Raw genomic sequence first — 21,288 nt, forward strand, 5'->3', positions numbered from 1 at the left:
TCTATAAAATTGAATAATATGCAACCACTTAAAAAAAGAATAGGAAAAGTATTGTATGATCTTCATGAATTGCTGATATATGCTTGTAATAATCTTTTTAAAGATAAATACAAGAAACCATTCATGGTGGATTATCTTTGAGGAATAGGAAGTGAGAGCAGGGCTATGTGCATGACCCTGAAGCATATATACAAGATACAGTGTGAAAAAGCTGTGAGTTGGAAATTACTTTTTTTTTTTTTTTTTTTCGCTCTCTCACCCAGGCTGAAGTGCAGTGGCGCCATCTCGGCTCACTGCAAGCTCCGCCTCCCGGGTTCACGCCATTCTCCTGCCTCAGCCTCTCCGAGTAGCTGGGACTACAGGCGCCCAACACCACGCCCGGCTAATTTGTATTTTTAGTAGAGACAGGGTTTCACCGTGGTCTCGATCTCCTGACCTCGTGATCCGCCCGCCTCGGCCTCCCAAAGTGCTGGGATTACAAGCGTGAGCCACCGCGCCCGGCCTGGAAATTACTTATTTTTAAGAAAAGAAAAAACATAGAAAACACATATTCAGTCTCATGAATCTTGCTAACGCGTTTCTTATGAAACATCTTCTGAAGCTACAAGTTACCTGTTTGTCAGGCATCTCGGATATTTCAGAGTGTTATTGAGAAATTCATGGAAATAAATGGAGTGTATGTGTATGATAAGTAGGGAGGAAATATAAAGAAGTGAGGATTGGCAAGTAGAAATTGAGTTAAATAGGAAACTGATATATAATTCTCAAACACTCCAAACTAACTGAATTTAAATTAGAGAGGGAATTTGGCAAAGTGGGCTTTAGATCCCACTATTTTCAACAAATCAGACTTTTCAGGACCATGTAGGGCCAGTACTAAGTGTTGTGAACTATTGCCAAATATGTCACGTGGTGAGAAAGGTAAGCCAGGATCCTGAATTTGGACTCTAAGACTTGATATAGGATATATGAAGGAGGAAGCCTCAGACATTTCAGAGAATGAGCAATGGAAGTTTTTTATTTTTGGAAGACCAGTGATGCTAGGCCATGAGAACCTGAATTTGATAGGGAAAAGGAAAATACTGAAATTATATTGACAAGGTGAAAATACTCTTTCAATAAAATGTTATAATCTTTAAGTGTGTTTTTGATATGTTAGATTGTTTTTTTTTCCAGAAGCAACACATCTCTAAACAAAGCCCAAGTCAGTGGGAAAGTCTGATTCATGTCATTAACATTCACTTTATACTCTTTATAACATCATATCATGTTTAAATTGAGGTCAGATTCAAGACTAGTCTCAGGTAAAGTTATAAAGTAAGAAATTGGCTCTCTTCTTCATTGTTAGTAATGGTATAAATATCTTTTACAGAAGGCAGTTTAGCTATAGGTTTTATAACTTAAATAGGTTCATAACTTTTGACTTAGCAATTTCACATATAAGAATTCGAAAACAATAATCAGAAAGGCATAAAAATTCATTGGAATATGAGGCCATTCAGGATAGAGTTCTTTATACTAGTGACAAAGGAGGAATATAAATGCCCACAACAGAGAATTTGCTAAATAAATTGTGATGCACCTGTGTGATACAGTAGTATTCATCTACTTTAATTGTGATGTAGAGTAGTTGGTGATTTGGGAAAGTGGTCATGATGTTTTTGTTAGTGAAAAAATATTGGATATAAAAACTGCAAAGTATGAATTAAGTGAGTTGTTTTTAGTGATTATTTAGTTAATGTCTCTGATGTGTTTAATCTTAAAATCCCCTTTTAGGGTCATTTTTTTTCTTCTAGCTCCATGATAAGGACACCATATGCTCTTATTTCTGCCTTCTTGGGGATAGTCCCAAAGCTCTTAAGCTCATTCTGCTTTCCTCATCAAAATGGGCTTGTCTTATATCCTATTCTCCCATGACCATGCTAACCGAAGGGAATGAATCCAGAAGCTAATTCGTGATGAGAGATTAATGGAAAATAATAGATTAAAATGTAGCCAACTTTTCCTACATTTCATTCACTCATTTAAAAAAAATATTTATTTTACCTCTGCCATGTTCTTGGTCCTGTGGAAGGGGCTGTGTAACAAAATGTATCAAAAGTAAGCCCACTTACCTTAGAGTGGGAATATTTGATTTTTCACAATAACTTTAGACAAGAAGATGCAATTAGTGTGAGGATTTTTGACAGTGGCAAGCCAGAGAAGCATTGGAGTCTTTGGATGTACTTAAAAACCCCCACTTTGGTTCAGTCTTGATTTCGCATATTTGGAAGGCTACATTTTTCATAATACCACCAAACTAACATTTCTGTTTCTCTAAGTAGAGTGATTTACCAAAAAGAAGAAATGGGTCTTAATGGTTTAAAAAAAAAAAGTTCACGGAGCACTGTCTTGCCCAGCTCAGTGTTACACAGTGTTAGATCATTAGGACATTCAGTAATTCTCCTACACTAAAGGAAATAGGATACAACCATGCCTTGACTATAAGCCCTTGTTTATGCCTCCTCTGTATCTTTTGTTGTCATTAGCCTGCAACTTTGCATTGCACTTACTGATGTTGTATCTATCTCCCCTATACTAAACAATATGCCCCTTGAAAGCTCTTATTAATTGTCACATTATTAGGACCCAGTATAGGGTCTACTTAAATGCTTTCTTGGCAACTCAAAAAAATACCTATTGGTATCATGCAGAGTACATAAGTAAACTACTTTGAAGAAAGGCAAATTTGAAGAAAGATATGTGTAATGGTTAATTTTATGTGTCAACTTGACTGGGCCATGGGATGTCTGAATAGCTGGTTAAACATTATTTGAGGTGTATCTGTGAGAGTGTTTCCAAAGAGGTTAGCATTTTAGTTGATAGACTGCCTTCCCCAATGTGAGTAGACATCCTGCAATCTGTTGAGAGCCAGAATGAAACAGAAAGCCGAGGGCAGGTTGAATTAACTGCCTGGGTTAATTGCACTGGGACATCAATCTTCTGTCCTTGCCACTCCTGATTCTTAGGGCTTTAGATTGGGAATAGAATCTATACCATTGATTTTCTAGCTTTCAGGTCTTTCGTCTACATGACTGGCTTTCTTGGGTCTCCAGTTTGAAGACAGCAGCTCATGCGACTGCCCAGCGTTCAGGATCATGTGAGCCAATACTTTATAATAACGGTTTATACACACACACACACACACACACACACACACACACGTTTCTCTGGAGGACCCTGACAAATACAGTGCTAATGGTCACTGAGTGCTTTTTATGTGCTAGACACCTTACTTAGCACTTGCTGTGCATTATATAATTAGTAATCACAAGAACCTATGAGATCTCTATCATTTTTTAAACAGCTGGTGAATCGGAGATTTAACAAGATTAAATGCTTTGCCCAAGATCAAATAGCCAGTAGGATCAGATGAGAGGATGGGACCATGCTTCATGGTCCATGCTCCATGTTTGTTGTTCTAACTCGAGTCTGTGCTTTTAACTGATACCCTGTGCTCTTCCATAAGGCCTTTCTGTGCAGTGATATTCACTCATCACTTGTGCCAGCCATCATCTTCATGGCTGGCCAAAGCTGTTTGGCTTCATCTTCTCATCTGAAGAATTAATACACTTGCCAGGAAAGTTTACCTATGAGTTGCAAATTCAGGATACAGTTTAATTTTAATATCCTACCTTGATTTTCACTTATGAGGCAAAAATTTCCATTTTGATATGGTTTAGTGGCTCTTATTCCTCTTTATATTTTTTAGTCCAAATGGAACAGAAGTTTGAGGTTGCCTTTCCACATTCAGTTTTTGGCTACCTGTTTTATAGGGCTGTTAAACTAGTAACCACCAGCCAGTTAGTAAATGTATTTATAGAGTATTTACTGTATGTCCTGCATTCTCCTAGGGCTGTGCTGGGTGTTGGATAATTACTGTCTTTAATCTCCTTTTTGCCTGATCTTCCACAGTGTTGCAACAGTGGTGTCTGTGCCACAGAATGAACACCTGCATTCTTCCTAAATTATCTACAGATTATTTTGAGTGTCTTGTCTTTTCACCTGTTATTTTAGTTGTGTGTTAAATTTATCTTGGACCTCCCATAACACCAGGCACATAGTTTGAGTACCTAGGAATTATTCTAGGGATATTCTCTAGAATATCATCAAATATATTGTCAGGAGAGCTGGCTTCTGCTCTGGCACTGCAACTATTTAACTGGAAGATTTGGTGACTTTTTTTTATCTTGGACTTGATAGGTCTCAGTTTTCTCAATTCAAAAAATCAAAGCATTGGTCTAGATTGCTAGGTCTTTTCTAGCTTAAATTCTTGGCTTCTGAGATTTCTGTAATTTTTTATAGTTATCTGATAGATTGATTCATGGTGGTTGTATTAACAGGAATAAAAAGGTTGTGAGTGGACTTGGATGCCCAAAGGTGATATTAGGTTAAGTCTCAAATATGTGGAAGCAGTAGGGTATACCGAAATCTAGATGTCCTTTAAGAATGGACGTAGGCAGGGCACGGTGGCTCACGCTTGTAATCCCAGCACTTTGGGAGGCCGAGGCGGGCAGATCATGAGGTCAGGAGATCGAGACCACGGTGAAACCCCGTCTCTACTAAAAATACAAAAAATTAGCCAGGCGTGGTGGCGGGCGCCTGTAGTCCCAGCTACTCGGAGAGGCTGAGGCAGGAGAATGGCGTGAACCCGGGAGGCGGAGCTTGCAGTGAGCCGAGATCGCGCCACTGCACTCCAGCCTGGGCGACAGAGCGAGACTCCGTCTCAAAAAAAAAAAAAAAAAAAAAAAGAATGGACATACAGATTTGGATTTAAAGTTGGTGGTAGTCACTGTCATTCCAACTGACCTCTTTTGGTAGTGGAGTTAGAATCCTAGGCTTGAGGTAAAAGGTACTTGTTCATGACAATCACATAATCACAAATTTTTAGGTATGAAAGAGACACAGAAATCATAATCATATGCCCTGCCCTTGTTTGTTTGTTTTTTGTTTTGTTTTGTTTTGAGACAGATTCTCGCTCTGTTGCCCAGGCTGGAGTGCAGTGGCGCAATCTCGGCTCACTGCAACCTCCACCTCCTGGGTTCAAGTGATCCTTCTGCCTCAGCCTGCTGAGTAGCTGGGATTACAGGCGTGCGGCACCATGCCCGGCTAATTTTTGTATTTTTAGTAGAGACAGGGTTTCACCATTTTGGCCAGGCTGGTCTTGAACTCCTGACCTCATTATCTCCCCGCCTTGGCCTCCCAAAGTGCTAGGATTACAGGTGTGAGCCACCACGCCCAGCCCCTTGTTTTATATACCAGAAAACTAAAGATTTGAGGAATGGAATTTGCCAAAAGTTATCCATAGCTGCAGATCAGGTCTGCAGAACAGATTCCCACCATCTCTAAGCTCCTGGTTCATCCCTCACTAGGCTTGTTAATGTTTTCTTTTTAGCATTCATAGTATTCTTTTGTAAGCAATAAATTCACTATCATGTATGTTCAAATACACTTTCAAAATTATTTGTAAAATTTAGTTCAGAAGACTGAATTTCTGGGAAGGAAAAGCAATCAGGTAGTATTGTCACTCTATCTGAATTTTGACCTCTGAAATTAAAAGATATTGTATGGAAACCGCTAAATTGTGCAGTTTTAAGAGTTCGGTTTTGTGACATCTGTTGAAAGTTAAGTCATGATGTACGGTCCTAAATGGTTTTTTAGTACCCACATGAGGTAATTAATCTCTCTGCATCCCTTTTCAGATCCTGTGTTAGGTCCAGCATGTATGAACGCAAGGCTGATCATGTCGTAATTCTGTATAGAATTACAATAACAAAATATGTGTTTGTGGTGGATCTCCATTTTGTTCTGGCAAAGAACTAGATGCCCATGAAAATGGTGAAACGGAGATCTGGCATCCATTTCAATACTTGTAAGACATAGTCTTGAGAATATGTAATACAAATAACTCCTTGCCAGAAAAACTGAAAGGAAATGATTGCATTTGAGTACAATGTATTCTACAACAATAGTTTAGTGTGTATGAAATTTAAAACTGCTGGCTTTCAAAATATTTTTTTAAGTAGACTTTATTTTTTTAAAGCTTTGTACCCACTGTGTGGATTGCTTTGTGGGATATCCTTAAAAGCTGAGATTTAAGACCAAAGAAACTGAAAATCTTAATGGCACGATATTGAATTCTCTAGTAAAATACTTTAGTTTAATGTGTTTGTTGATTTCTCCTGAATGTTCTGTCTTCATGAGCATTAATGTTATTACATTAGTTTACCATAGTGGTGCCTTTTTTTCTACCCGTCATGAACTCACAATGCCTTAGAAGAATCAGTATCAGGTTGTAAAGCCTGCAGTGGTGTCTTTGTTTTACACAATGAACAAATATTCAGGATTGTATGTAGGTGAGGACCACATCTACCTTGTTTGCCCAGTATCTAGTATGGGACCTGGCTTGCAGGAGACATACATATTTAATCAATTATTGTTTTTGTTTTGTTTTGTTTCAGTTAATGAATGGCAAGTAGCACTAGCTCCAAACTAATGAGTTTAACCTAAAAATTAGATAAATTAACTCATTCATGTATGTATTTCAAGGGGGTATCCAAATCCTCTAGAAAGAAAATTTGATGTTTTTGAGAGAAGCCTTTAAAAGTGGTCTGATTTACTCAGTTAATGGTAGGGTCAAATATGGCTCAAGCAGTGTTTTAGTCACCTTGTCTGATGGCAGTCTGGAAAAATAGGCCTGTCATAATAGAAAAGGATTGATGGTGAAAATACTTGTTTATAAAGTTGTTTCAGCCAAAGGGAGAGGTGGAAGTGCTTTGTTCTTCATTAAAACTTAACAGCAAAGAACTTCCCAAGGTGTGGTCAAGGCAACAACACTTGAAGCTGGACACCTGGTGACTTTCCTCCAAAGGGCCCTAAGGCCTCTGCACCACTGTTCTACCTAGTCAAACTTGGACAGAAAAGGAACAAGAGATTAATTCTACCTTGACTCTTTCTTTGTGGCTTTTGAGAAGCTACCATTTGAACTTCTGATTTACAAAACTGAACTATCAGTGCTAACCTACTTGGCCAAGATTTTATGAAAAGTAATTTAAGGCTTTAACAAAATCCATGGTTGAAGCCACAGTTTTATACAGAGCTGCCGTAACAATACTTGTTTCCTGCTTTAGTTGTTGTTTCAAGACCAGAAATGCAGTAACATCTATGGATAGCATACATAGTTTGTTTTCGTATTCTAAGAAAGAATGCATGGTTTAAAAAAAAAGCAACTTTTTTTTTTCCTTCAGAGCCTTTTCCCCCATTGAAACTGAAAAAGAAAAAAAAAATATGCAAGCTTCTTTGAAAGTACAGACTAAATTGGCATTTCACTTATGGGAAAATTTTGCAAAATTACGTTGACTAAAAGTGACTTTTGTTTTGGCTTTCCTGTGAAGCCATACAGAAAGGCCAAAAATTATTGGCATTGCTTTTGTGTAAAAAACCTTTTACGTAGACTCCACCTGTAATTCAGCCAAGTACATAATTCAGGTCATTGGTGACACACGTATCCACATGTTGGAGCTGGTCAGTGAACGTTGTCATGAAACGTGGATAGAATATTACCATATGGACTGACCAAACCGCACAGATTACAGCTAAGGAAACTTTGCATTAACATGCTTGGGAACAGGCTTTCCTGAGCTGATCCCTGCCCCCACCCACCCTTCAGTGGGAAAGCCAATTGCTTACTGATTACAACAGCGACATCACTTGGCAAACATTTTGGCCTGAGCTCAATGTGTGACATCAGTCTCCTTTAGGGTTTTCCACATAAAACAAATTCTCCAAAGAAAACACAGAAATTGAGCCTTAATTTGAAATCCATTATTACATCCTCTGAGGTCTCATTAACTACCTCAATCATGTATTTCTTAATTTTTGTTTTATTTCCAGGTAGATACAAACCAACACTTAGAATGTGAGCACTAAACCTTTACCGTGTTTATTTCAGAGTTTCAACCAGATAGCCCTTTGTATCTATTTTCAACCAACCTCCCTTTTACTGGGGTTATGATATCTTTGTTTCACTGCTGGGAAGGTTGCTAGTTTGGGAGTGGTTTACAACACTTTGTTTGAGGAAGGAAGTAAACATTGTTCTTTGACCCTTCAGGATAAGTTAGTCTCACTTTTGTGCGAGGCAGCTGTGTGCTTGAGAGAAAGCACTCTCAGTGAAGTTGGAAGGACTCAGTCACGCTGTGTTTTGCCATGTCACTTGAAAGCAAGGCACGCTACGGGTATTTCACACTCTTTTGTGTAAGCACCTCCTCTGAGCGTTTATTTACCTGAAGTCATTAGTTTCCCCCACTTCCTGTTTCGTTAGATGGTACTTTGATGCACATGACCTTAAAGCAGATAGAAGTCAGTTATGCCTCATGAGGCCTGCAGTCTCCCAGCAGAAGGCAGGAAAGCAGGAAGGGTGGATGTGAATGGGCCCGCAGTACCAAGATACTGGAATTGTGATGTTCAGGCAAAGCAAGGGAAGTCACATATGCATCAAGGGAGTTGAGAATAGGTTTAATATTGTCACATTCAAAGAATTCCATCTGGAAGCTGTTCCTTGGCATATAGAAATAGATGAATATTCTCATATCTTCTGGAATGGCTAAACAGAGTGATAGACACTTTTTCCTACTTCTTGTTAATGGCATGTTCACTTTAATTATTCTTCAAAGTAAAGAATCCTATAAAGGAAACTTTGTATCTTACAAAGCTAAAAATAATCTCTTAAATTCTTTCTCTTAAATTTATTTTATATATTTAGAAATACTATTCTTCATATATTGATTTAGTGGTATACACTTTACATTTTTCCTACAATTTTTCTTTTCCTCCAGCCCTTAGCCTTTATTCCCACTGATCTTTTCTTCCCATTTCTCAGTGTTGTTCCTCCTTGCTCTCTTGGTTTAAATAATCTTTGCCATCTGCCTCCCAACCTTCCAGTATAACTTCAGGATAACCCTCCCCAGCCTTCCTCCAGAAGATAGTAGAGATACACAGTGAATATCAGAACTCTCCTCCAATAGCCCTTCACATTCCCACCATAAATCCGTATCATCTTGCCTTTTCATTAATGTGGTAAGCCCCCTGGGCAGGGACAGTCTGTACCTCTTTGTTCTATGCCAGGCAACACTCTGACTGTGGTCAGTAAATTTTCATAATAATGAAAGATGAAAGAAAGTGTCTGTGTTCAGCAAGTTAGTGCCAAATAAGTATGGAGGCCAAATGAGGCCACTAGTGCCAAACCACAGGGGTTCAAAATAATGTTTAATATAACATTGTCTCATTGAATAATAAATCTTGTAATGTCTGAGTCAAATCTTTCTTTGGTGCCAGATTTCTTGTGCTCCTTTAATCTGTCCCTGTAGATATTTCAGAGTTCATGAGGAGCAAGTTAATAGGACCTTTCCCCTGCCCCGTCTCTGCCGTGTAGTGAAAAATAAACCTCCTGGAAAAAATAGAGTGAATATAAGTGCCATGGATTCTCTGGCACTCCGAAAAAATGTCTACCATAAAGTATATGGAAAATAAATGAAAGTTTGCTATTAGCCTAGATACTGAGGTAACTAACTTAAGTTACCTAGCTGAAGAATGAATTGGAAGTAGTTGAATAAGCCATTTGAGATTGGTTACTCTCCACCTTTTCAGTATCAATAGAGAGGGTTAATTGTCATTTCAATTTCATATGGATGCTTATACTGTCTACAGTGGTTCAGAATAGAGGGTCAAAGTAGAACAAAATAATCTACCCTACATATGGTTAGAAAATATTTACCAGCCAAACTCTCCTTTTTTGCAGCCATGCCTCTCAAAATACTAGTTCACATTTTAAGCTTCTACGTTCTTATTTCTTATTTTGTTTTTTAAAGCATTGCAATTTGGCTTCTGCCCTTACCACTTTATTGAAATGGCTCATTAAGTTCCTCAGTATTTTCTTCATTGCCAAATCCTGGGACATTTCATTCTTTTCTGCATTATTTGGTGCTATTTGACTGTTCACTCTCTTTTTAAAGTCTTTGCTTCATTTCATTGTCTTCTTTGTCTTCTGGTTCTTCTAAGCTTCCACCATTTTTTTTTTCAGCTTCCATTTTCAACCCCTTTTTCTTCCAGAAAACTGCCAAGCCTTGATGTATTCTAGGGTTCCCTTTCAACATTCTCTCTTCTCACCACACCAACACCCACAGTTTCAGCTATCACCTACTGCAGATCCATATCACCAGCCCATCCTTCTGCAGACCTATATTTCCGACCATGGGTTGAGTTTACACATATTTTTCTTTACACCAGATACTGTAATATACCAAGGTACCTCATACTCAGCATGTCTAAACCAGGACTCATCTCCTACCCACTCACCAAGTAGAAACCATCCTGCCTGATCAAAATGCTACAATAGAGAAAACTGTGCCCCATTCCCGTATTTCATATGTTCCTGAATAGCTGGGAGTGCTTCTCAGTAACTCCTTGTTTTCCTTGCTCTTCTTTCCAGTCTAACCAGTCGCTAATTCATACTGACTAAACATCATAAGTAGTTCCTGCACACACCCACCCCCCCAACCTCATGGCTGTTGGAACACATCCCCTCACCTTTCTCATCTGGATATTTGCCTCCTATGTGAGTTTCCTGCGCCCAGTCTGAAGCTCCTCCAGTCGTTCCTCCATGTTCTCTTAATCGTTCTTTAGGAAAGCATAACTGATCATCTTATTTTCCCTTTCACAATTTTCCATTTGCTCCTTCAGGCCAACAGTATAAAGTCCAGCTGCTCAAGGCAAGCCTTTCCTTTTCTCATCCTACAATCATGCCCTATGCTGTAGCCATGTGAAAAGCTTGAGTTCCCTCAAAATGCAGCTTCTTTTCTCACTTCTATACTAACACACTTATTTCACCCCTTACCGTGAATATAGTTTTCATTCTTGTTTGCCTAGGGACTAGACCCCTATTGCCTGGTCTTTGCAGCCTTCACAGGGCACTCCCTTCAAGAGTTAGGGGCCTAACATTTATGGTTCCACAGTCCTTATCACACATCTGGTTATCCATACATTGTACTGGTAATGTCTTCAAACATATCCTTCTCCTCACCCTGGACTATGAGATCTTTGAGAACAGAGACTGTGTCATATTTATCTTTGTATCCCTGACACCTGATACAGTGGCCAGCTCATAGATTGCAGAATGGGACATTGTTTTGTCCAAAGCAGCCTTACCTTTCACATTCCTGTTCTAGTAAGCATATGAATTCATCACTCTTCTCCATGTATTCTTTATGTTTTCTCTTTTCTTCCTCCAACTCCAATATGGTTTGCCTATGGGATTTTTCTGCCACTAAAAGCTGTCCCAGGATTCGTCTGTAAGATTCTTTATGTTTTTCCACAACTTTGTCCAACTACGAAAGAAAACACATTTATAGCCTGTTACGAAATTGTTTATATACAGTCATCTTTCACTCTTTTAGAAATGTCCCTGTTTCAATTAATTCAGCAATGGGTTTTTTTGTTTGTTTGTTTTGAAACAGTTTCGCTCTTGTTGCCCAGGCTGGAGTGCAATGGCGCAATCTCGACTCACTGCAACTTCCACCTCCCGGGTTTAAGCGATCCTTCTGCCTCAGCCTCCCAAGTAGCTGGGATTACAGGCATGCGCCACCGTGCCCAACTAATTTTTTTTGTACTTTTAGTAGAGACGGGGTTTCTCCACGTTGGTCAGGCTGGTCTTGAACTCCTGACCTCAAGTGATCTGCCTGCTTCAGCCTCCCAAAGTGCTAGGATTACAGGCGTGAGCCACGGCGCCCGGCCAGCAGTGGGTTTTTTATCTCCTTGTTTAGTGTTTATTCTCTTGTTAATTGATACTTTTGGGTGCATTTCAACACAAATGTAGTCTTTTTATTGTCATCAAATTTTTCGTGACAGAATAATCTGTGTCCCTGTGGTATCAACTATTTCCACATAACCTCTTTCTGACACTCTTATGTCTCTCTCCTGAGAAGCTACGTTAAACAAATGACAGGAAGTAAGAGAATCCTTGCACAGTGTTGGATTCGCAGCTACCCTAGCTGATCTCTTCTGCCCCAGCCCACCCTATAGGTCTCTCTACCAGTATATGCCTCTTGGATCGCTCCACCAGGACATGCTATGATTTTCGTTTTATTATACATCAAGGTATTTCCATTTAAAAAGATCTATGGATAGATAATCTATTATATGTTGGTGTATAATGTGAATGTCACCAAATGTAAGTACTAAGTCCGTTCTGATTTTCACAGCATGATACTTACATCTTTTTTACAAAATGATCAACCTGTGCCTGATACATGTGTTTGTCTCCCCTGCTAGACTGTGAACTCCTTGAAAGCAGGGCCTACATCCTTCTTTTTTTATTTTATTTTTAATCCTTGGCATCTAACAGAGTGCCTTGCTTATAAGAGGTGCCCAGTTTACAGATTGGAAACAAAACAAGCAAGCAAGGAAACTGAGATTTTTTTTTTTTTTTTTTTTTTTTTTTTTGGGTCACACATCTGCCTTTATTGTGAGCAGCATGTGGGACACTTCCAGCAGTAGTTTAAAAAAATTTTTTTGATTAACAAAAGTAGGGATTCAGAGAAGCTGTCCAGTTGGTACCCTTAGGAGCTTATACGTGGATGCTAAGCCACAGCAGCAGGACAGGACTCCATAGCGTAGGAAGAGTGAGAACACCAAGGACATGAGGAGCTCTTGGCAGATATCCCAAGTGCACTTGGTGGAAGTGGAGGTGACCTCATAAAGGAAGAACCAGGCAGTAAAGAACATGCCAGTGGCCAAAAGCATCACAGTCAGATGGAGTTAGACAGCCAAGCTCACTGGACTGGTTCATCAGCTCCTGGCCTTGAGCTCCATTTTGCCCAGCACGGGGTAAGCTGCCACCAGAAAAACATGTTGGCAAGAGCTAACTCAGGATCTTTTGCTAGTGATAAATTAAGATCTATTAAGAACTTGGTTTTGAAAACACCCGACTTTCTAGATTAAATACAGATGCAGTAACTGATAATGTTGATTGATTTTTACGGTTTGCCTTTGTCATAAAAGATTTAGAATGTGTGACTCATTGTGAATTTAAAGCCAATTTAAGTTGTGTATCCTAAAAAGCATGTACTTGACTAGAAATGTACTTGACTAGAAATCTGGGCATAAAATGACCAAGTCATTTCAGAAAAAGAATACAACTGAGGTGTCCCAGCATATAGAACCCAGTAAATTCTCTCTGACTTCTAAATGCTTAAATTCACAAAATACTTCATTATGCCATACAATTGTTGATGATTTTTAATAAATGATTTTTTGTGAAAGCTGAAACTGCTATGCTGTATTGCCTGCTGGCAGAGGCATCTTCTGAGCAGGAGGCTGTAGTGTTGATTGCCATGGAATTGTGTCTCAAACCACTGTAGCCCTCTGAAAATTTTATCTTCAGTTGCCCAAACATTAGAGTCCATTGTAAGGAAAATTCAAATCAACTCCTTTTGCAATTTGAGAGTGAAAAAGTGATAGGATCAGCTTTACTTTAGGGAAGTTATTAGTTGACTTAGAAAATACATTCAATTTAATTTGTCACAAGATTGACATTAGAATTAATATATGAATAATTATAGCAGGTATTCAGTAAAGCATAAATGAATTACTAAAAGAGGCTTTTCTAAATCCAAAAACAGTATTTCCTTGGAGAGCTTGTTGTAATTGTCAAGATATGTATATTAAACTTTATTCAAACCAAAGGGAGAAAATAGAAGGTTTATTTAATCCACTCTTGCTTTCCATTGTGTTTTTTTCCCTTTATATGTTCGTGGTTGTTTGAAGGGAATGGAAGGAAGGCTAGAAGGAATCTGTGCCCCTCATTTATTCCGTGACCCCCTAAGTGGTCTCCCTTCCTCTAGCCTTACCTCCTTGCAGTCTGTCCTCATCACTGAGAGCATGATTTTTCACCAGTGGGACTCCACTCTCCTCTTCGGGGCCAAAAGGCCCTTCACCATCTGAACCTCCTGCCACCTTGGCCCCATCTTCACTCCATATCTTCCCACCGATCCTACCCAACTTTCAGCCACACTGGACTTCAGGCAATTCTTATAATTCACCATGGTGCTTCAAGACTGCTTTTTTCAATGCCAAGACCTGGAAATCTTTTTTCCTCTTTCACCAAAACTTTCCCTATACATGAGCTTTTCAATACATATTAACTAACTAAATGAATAAAATTAAATTTAAAGCTTAATTATACCATTGCTTAAGGTAAGAATTTTAAGATTTGCCCTAGGTTATACTAATAATACTGAGACTCTTTTATTATAGTGCCTTGGTAAATCCAAAATGTTGTTATATTTTCTTTCTTTCTTTTTTTTTTTTTTTTTTTTGAGACAGAGTTTCGCTCTTGTTGTCCAGGCTGGAGTGCAATGGCGTGACCTCGGCTCATCACGATCTCTGCCTCCTGGGTTGAAGCGATTCTCCTGCCTCAGCTTCCCAAGTAGCTGAGATTACAGGCATGTCCTCCATTCCTGGCTAATTTTGTATTTTTAGTAGAAATGGGCTTACTTCATGTTGGTCAGGCTGGTCTCGAATTTCCGACCTCAGGTGATCCGCCTGCCTCGGCCTCCCAAAGTGCTGGGATTATAGGCATGAGCCATCGCGCCTGGCCCATATTTTCTATAATATATTTTTTGGAAGAACTAAGAATACTTTAGGCTATTAATTTTTTTTTTTTAAGGTAAGTTCTGATATAGAACCCTAGGCCGGAAAGGAATAGGAGGTCGAAACTCTTGTGGACTGAGTCCTTGCCTCTTCCCGCCCTCTTGACCACACCTCTGCTCCTAGCCCCAGCCCCAAGCATATTCCAGCTCACAGGCTTCCACCAGTTTTTCATCTTAAGTCAGTGTTCCTGTTGTGTCATGTAACCAAGAGCAGTTTGTTCTTCTAAGTTATTTTGCCTTAAGAATTAGATAAATCACCTCTAGTTTACCCTAGACATAATTGAGATTTTTTAGATTTTTCAAAAAGAACATTATGAAGAAAATAAAAGGGAGAAGGGGCTGTTAACACTTCAAGATGAGGGAATGCAAAAGAAGAATAACTTTAGCATGCAAGATGCTTATTCTGATGTAATTAGGGTACAGTCACAGCTGGTCTCGGCAGGAGCACTGCCCTCTCTCCCTTTATTTTCTTCAGCCCTGTCTAGGAAAATCCTAGGCAGAATTCCCCTTCACTGTTTATTTTCTGGGCATTCCCCTCTCACCTAGTACTTCCTGGACCGAGGAAAAGGATAGACAACTGGGTTGTGTACGTGGAGTTATTTTGGCTTCAAGGAATTGCATAAACTTATAGCTGAGGAGAGAGCAATCCATAAGGGGGAAGTAGAAGAAAGAGGAAAATTGACAGATCATGGAGGTGGGAATGAGAGGTGTATGTATATAGGGGTATTTGTTGGAGGAGTAATCAAAAAAGGTTGGACTTGTAAAGCAGGGCTAGATTATGGGTAACTTTCAGGGGCACCTTACAGAGTTAGGAATGCAAGCATTTGTAGAAAGGGGTATTTCCAATTTTGCATGTGCACAATAGAATTATTTTGTAATTAAATTTTTTTCCACCGATTTCAACATAAGTTTGGAATCATCCTGTTTCATTTCACACTGATGCGCTGAGGGGTTATGCCATTTGTAGAGTTTTGTTAGGGTTATGTTCAGAGATCATTAATTTGCATTTGAGCTCACAGGGGTTGGGGAATTTGTGCCTGACACTGTTTCATAGTTAGTATGTTGGGAGCCAGGATACAGTTTTAACAGTATTCACTTGAATGCAGCTCTGGTTCCTTTTGTTTAAAATTTGGATTAAAGTGCAAATCAACAGACTTTGGGTGGTCTCATCCTCACCCCTTAGAGAAGCAGATCCATGTGACCAAACTCCTTCACTATTTGGCAAGACAGTAGTCTCTTCTCTCATGAGATACCAAAGACGAGAATAGCAAGGACATTAGAGGTCAGTCCTGAGGTAGGTTGCCAGAGTTTATTTGAGGGAAATTTGTCTGAAACTTGCTTTCACTCTCCAGCCTCAACTCATGTTCCTAGTTGTTTCTTTTCTATAAAAATGAAAAATTATGAAATTTTCCATGAAGATCTCGGAGGAAAATAAAAGAATAATATAAGAATTCCAAGGGGTTTCAGAAATGTCAGCAAGTAAAAGAGCAAGCAGTACTACCTTCTCCCTAGTGGTGGCCCTGTTGGGACTGCCCTCCTTTGCTATTGTAATTGGTAGGTACACTTGGTGAGGGAAAGGTCTTTGCTGTCATTAAAATTTGAAGGAAAAAGAAGGTATGCACTCATCTAAAATATATGTTTTTAAAACTTCTATTTCTTGGACAGTTCTTTAGATTATTTCCATTCATGCTCAAAATTTCTATGACATAATACCTCAGTGTTTTCAAAAAATTAACCTCTGTGGTTGAACTTTATCTGTTTTTTATTACAGCCTGGGTACCCTGCAAGTTCCCAGAGTGTGTGTGTGTGTCTGTGTGTGTAAGCACATGTATGTGTGTGCATGTGTGTGTTTGTGTGTGTGTGTGCCTGCACATGCACGTGAGAGCGGGGAGCATTCTCTGGCATTTGTTAGATTTTGGTTGATGTCAAGCAACAAACCTAGTGGACGCATCCTGTCTATGGTTCATTCTTTTTAACTTTCCTGTTGAACTTGTCGTATTTATCTATTTTGTGTAGGCTTTAAGTGCGTTAGAAAGTAAAACTGTAAGGAATCAAAGAGGAGTTACAGATCATGCTCATCTGCAGGGCTAGTGCTTGGCTGCCTCCCAGGTACACACCCCTGTTGTGGTACATACCTCATTCATTGGTTTCTCATAGATGTCCTCCTGCCAAGGGGCAGATTTCGCTTGGAAAGCATCTCTCTGGAGAGCCTCTAACACCTTTTTTGGAGTGACAAACCCGTACTGAGCTTCCAGCAAAGCCAGGTCCATTTTTTCAGCCTTTAAAATGCCTATGACCTCATCTCGAGCCTGTAGGAACAAAAAGTATTTCAGAAAGCCTGCTGTCTCTACCAGCAGTCTCAGCAAGTGATTTTTGTGATAGTTGGCAGTGCTTTTTCTTCTCTTTCAAATATAAATGAATCATATTTCATTTTCACACTTTTGTAAAAGGTATCAAAACTATATCCCTTCATCCTTCTTGTAGTCTAATTACACAATTAATGTTTTAAAAAGTGATTACTATACAACATTGGAGGACTACTTTTTTTATTATGTTTGACAAGCAGATATCATGATATCCATCAATGTACTAGCATTTGGATTTTCAGGGGGTAGGAAATAAAATTCTCCTATATGTGTACCAGCTGTTTTTAGATTTTCATGTAGGTTAATAATGCCAGGGCTAGTCTAGGAGCCAGTTCACTTGGGGTACAAAAGCCACTATTGTTGTTTAAACCAATCCCGAAGTCATCTGGCATTACTGCTACTGATGCATGCATGTGCACTGAAGCTCCTGAGCAGCATGGGCAGAGGATGTGACCTTTCACGACTGGTATGCCAATCACATGTCATCCTGACAGCCCCTTTAGATGGGATTAATTACACTTTGAGTTGGCAGAGGAGAATTCTTTGTATATGTACTTATGCTTTGCTTTCATGTACACACATGTATGAACCACAGATATCTATTTCTGTGGCAGCAGGAACACCAAATTCACAAACAGCCTCCTATTTGAAGCATGATGGGGATAACTCCAACCCAGCTGACCTGCAGTTCTCCCTCCAGAATGCTGAGGAGAAATAACAGGTCATCTCTTGAGAGGTCTTCTGCTTGGTGGCCATTACCACTGTGTGGCTTCTCTGCCTTGGGACACGGAAGTATTACATCCGACTCACTGGGGGAGTCTTTGTCTTGCTGTCTGTGCTTCATGTTTTTAGGCCCCTGGAAACTGTGGCCTTTAGTATGTCTTGGAAATTTCTTTTGGGCTGAGCCCTCGGTATCACTGCCTCTGGAACGCATTCTTTAAAGCCTGGAAGGAGGGAAGACAATTTGTAAAGCTTAATGGAAATGGAGTTTTAATAAGAGTACCTATTACTACTTTAACAAGTCTACATTCTTGTTATATTTACCACAACCCCAAACTCAATCTTTTTGATGTCTACAGCAGAGAAGGATATTAACAGATTCATAAATCACAGTCTTATTTGCACTTCTGCTTTGAAAGCAAACATTTAAAAAAATGTGTTCTGTTTTGATTAAGGCCACTTATGTCCATGGGTAAACAGGCTGTGTTTGAACTTCATCCCCAAGCATTCCACCTCAGGAACCCAGGTCAGACCTCCAACTATGGCCTAAGTGCTTACTTAAGTTAAGACGTACTTAACATAATTATAATATTGTAAAATGGTGACTTTGCTAATTCTTCTGACTTTCTTCAGATTTACTTTATAGTATTTCCTTTAAAAATTGTTGGGGGTTTTTATGGGATTTTTTGTTTTGTTTTTAAAATTTGTTAGCCTTTAAAAGTGCATTAGGACAGAAATGGCAGAGTTACTGCTACAGAATTACTGCATTATTTTGTTTTGAAGGCCAAGTCTAGTATTAAAGGAATGAAGGCTTGGTCCCTGGCTGTATTCCTGTATTCCTGACATTCTTCTAAAATTCTAGATCTATCCTTGGGTAAGTCAAGGGCTTATATTTAGGACCCTCATCTTCAAAGCGGACATACTACTACCTAACGTAGTTGGGCATTCTGGAAACAATATAAAATAAATTAATATTTAAAGGACACATTAGCTCCACATCTGATTATATAATCATCCAAATGAATTTATAATAGGAAGAAAAATTCTTCCACTGTTGAGGCTTCTAACTAGGAGAGAAAATATCAGTTGAACTTATAATTGACTCCAGTGGCATATAAGCAGATTATTAATTTTACTCTTTGTCCCTACAAATCATGAAACTTTCATCATCGCCAGTACCTTACTTTTAGTTTGTAGTATTTCTTTAAAAATCTGAAAAACTCAAGTGTCTAGAAAGGTATAGAGACTATAATGAACTGCTTGCTATATGCTACCACACAAATTTATAAAATTTAAATAATTTACTATATATTAGAAAACAGTTTTTAAGTACTGTATTATAGATGTATTATAACATATGTATCTCTTCTGTAACCCATTCTCCTCCCTTCCCACTCCAGAAGTAACCACGTAATCTTGAATTTGGTATTTATCATTCCCTTGTATGTTTCATACTTTTTAAAAACATGTATATATTGCTGAATATATATATATATATATAGCTGAACAGTGTATAGTATTACATGTTTTCAAACCTTACGTAAATAGCATATTGAATGTATCTTTCTAAAACTTGCTTTTTCATCCTAGATTATATTTTTGAGATTCTTCCTTGTTCCATTTTACTGTAGTTTATGTATTTTGATTGCTGTAAGAGTATTTCATTATATAGTCCATCATTTACTTGCTCATTTTACTGTTTTTGAATATTTTTTTTTTCAGTATTCAAAAAAATGCTACTTCAAACATTCTTGCACATTTTTTTCCCTTGTGTTAGGTAATAAGAATTCTGTCACAAATCAGCTGTGGAACTTGATTAAGACATTGACCTATTGCCAGGCACAATGGCTCACGCCTGTAATCCCAACACTTTGGGAGGCCAAGGCAGGCGGATTACCCAAGGTCAGGAGTTCAAGACCAGCCTGACCAACATGGCAAAACCCCATCTCTACTAAAAACACAACAAATTAGCTGGGTGTGGTGGCACACACCTGTAATCTCAACTACTCAGGAGGCTGAGGCCCAGGAATTGCTTCAACACAGGAGGCGGAGGTTGCATTGAGCCAAGATCGCGCCCTGCACTCCAGCCTGGGTGACAGAGTAAGACTCTGTCTGAAAACAAAAAGGACATTGACCCTCTTTAGGTCCAATGACCTGATCTGGAAGTGAGGGAGCACTTACTATGTGTGCTAAGCGTTCTTCTCAGCGTTTTCCATGTATTAGCTCATTCAAGTGTCACAACAACACTATGAGGTAGGGAATATTATTATCTCCATTTTACAGTGAACAAATGGAAGCACGGGAAACTTACTGAAGGTTGCACAGCTAATAAGTGGCAAAACTGGGATTTGAGTCTAGGAAACCTGGCTCAGGGATCCACACTCTTAAAAATCATACCGTAATGTCGTTATGCTGTATTGCCTAAGACAAATGCATATATACACTGGTACAAATACCTTGTCTGAAAAATGCCTATAGCCTTACTGAAGAGACTATTCACAAATACGGTATAGATGAACAATGATGTGTGACAGTAGTTGTCACTGGCTCTTGCCTAAGTAGCCAGGGAAAGGCTCATTTATTTGAGAAAAGCAAAGGCATAGAAGGGATATTTTTGTGTAGGAATGGGAGGTTGGGGATGTGTAAGAGATGAGATTGGGAAAAACCTCATTGTGTGTATATTTATTTATTTATAAAAATATTCATTTACTACCACAGTATATTATGTCCTTTATAAAAAACATTCAAAAAAGAAAAAATATGAAAAATTATACATAAATAGGGTTTCTAATTATCTTTCCCCACCCCCATTGTATTTTCTTGAACACCTAGGAATATCCTTACTCTGGGCTGTAGAAATAATAGAAAGTTGTTACATAAATATATTTAATATAGGTAAATATTACATTCTGCCTTATAGGTATGTTCACACATGAATGATAGGGCCATCTATGTCCTTTGTCTTATATTTTTAAGACAATTTTATTCTTCTTTCATGTCTCACATGGCATATCTGACGTGGTGCTCCATACTTAATGGGCATTCATTAGGGTGACTGGCTTGCTCCTTTTACTTTGTGCCCAACTGTCTCAGGTACATGTTAGTTTTTAACAAACAACCACAAAACTTGGATGGAGGCTAAATAACAATGGCTCAGAATTCTGTGGGTTAGTCCACAGCTTCAGCTTTCTTACAGCTATTCTGGGCCTGGATGGTCTAAGACGGGCTCTCACGTATTTGGCTGTTGGTTAGTTGGACTAGGAGAGCCTCAGCTGGGTCATCTCATCTCAGCTGTATGTGGACTCTCATCTTACAAGAAGCTAGACCAGGCTTCCCCACATGCCCACATGGTGGTCTCAGGATAACATTCCAAGAACGTGAGAGTTGAAACTCCCAACATCTCATTTGTGAAAGAATGTCACAATGTCAGCCCAGATTCAAGACTGAGGAAATAGATTCCA

At 38.9% G+C, this 21,288-nt stretch overlaps 2 protein-coding genes and 1 pseudogene across 8 annotated transcripts in view; 1 reads left to right on the forward strand and 2 right to left on the reverse strand.

Moving 5' to 3' along the window:
• The window catches only part of FILIP1L (filamin A interacting protein 1 like), a 104,288-nt gene extending 86,237 nt beyond the window's left edge, over window positions 1-18,051 (reverse strand). For all 3 annotated transcript variants that reach the window (XM_055259944.2, XM_055259941.2, XM_055259942.2), the window contains exons 1-3: window positions 17,790-18,051; window positions 16,877-17,050; window positions 11,242-11,420 (exon numbers count right to left, since the gene is read on the reverse strand). In XM_055259944.2, the coding sequence (XP_055115919.1) occupies window positions 11,242-11,420; window positions 16,877-17,050; window positions 17,790-18,041 (605 nt within the window). In that variant the 5' untranslated portion in view covers window positions 18,042-18,051. The remainder of the gene's footprint in view (window positions 1-11,241; window positions 11,421-16,876; window positions 17,051-17,789) is intronic.
• CMSS1 (cms1 ribosomal small subunit homolog) overlaps window positions 1-21,288 on the forward strand; it is a 368,700-nt gene that overhangs the window by 98,231 nt on the left and 249,181 nt on the right. Inside the window, exon 1 of one of the 5 annotated variants that reach the window (XM_055259954.2) lies at window positions 12,819-12,918. The exons of 2 other annotated variants lie outside the window; for them this stretch is intronic. Coding sequence is in view for 1 of the 3 variants with exons in the window: in XM_055259952.2 (XP_055115927.2) it covers window positions 18,290-18,353 (64 nt within the window). In the remaining 2 variants the exon portion in view is untranslated. Of the gene's footprint in view, window positions 1-12,818; window positions 12,919-18,282; window positions 18,354-21,288 lie in introns of those variants that run through there. 2 more of the 5 variants (XM_055259957.2, XM_055259952.2) reach the window with 2 other exon arrangements.
• LOC129471428 (transmembrane protein 258-like) lies at window positions 12,432-12,903 on the reverse strand (annotated as a pseudogene).

This window comes from Symphalangus syndactylus, chromosome 21 (genome assembly GCF_028878055.3).
Source record: "Symphalangus syndactylus isolate Jambi chromosome 21, NHGRI_mSymSyn1-v2.1_pri, whole genome shotgun sequence".
NCBI classification, from domain to species: Eukaryota; Metazoa; Chordata; class Mammalia; order Primates; family Hylobatidae; genus Symphalangus; species Symphalangus syndactylus.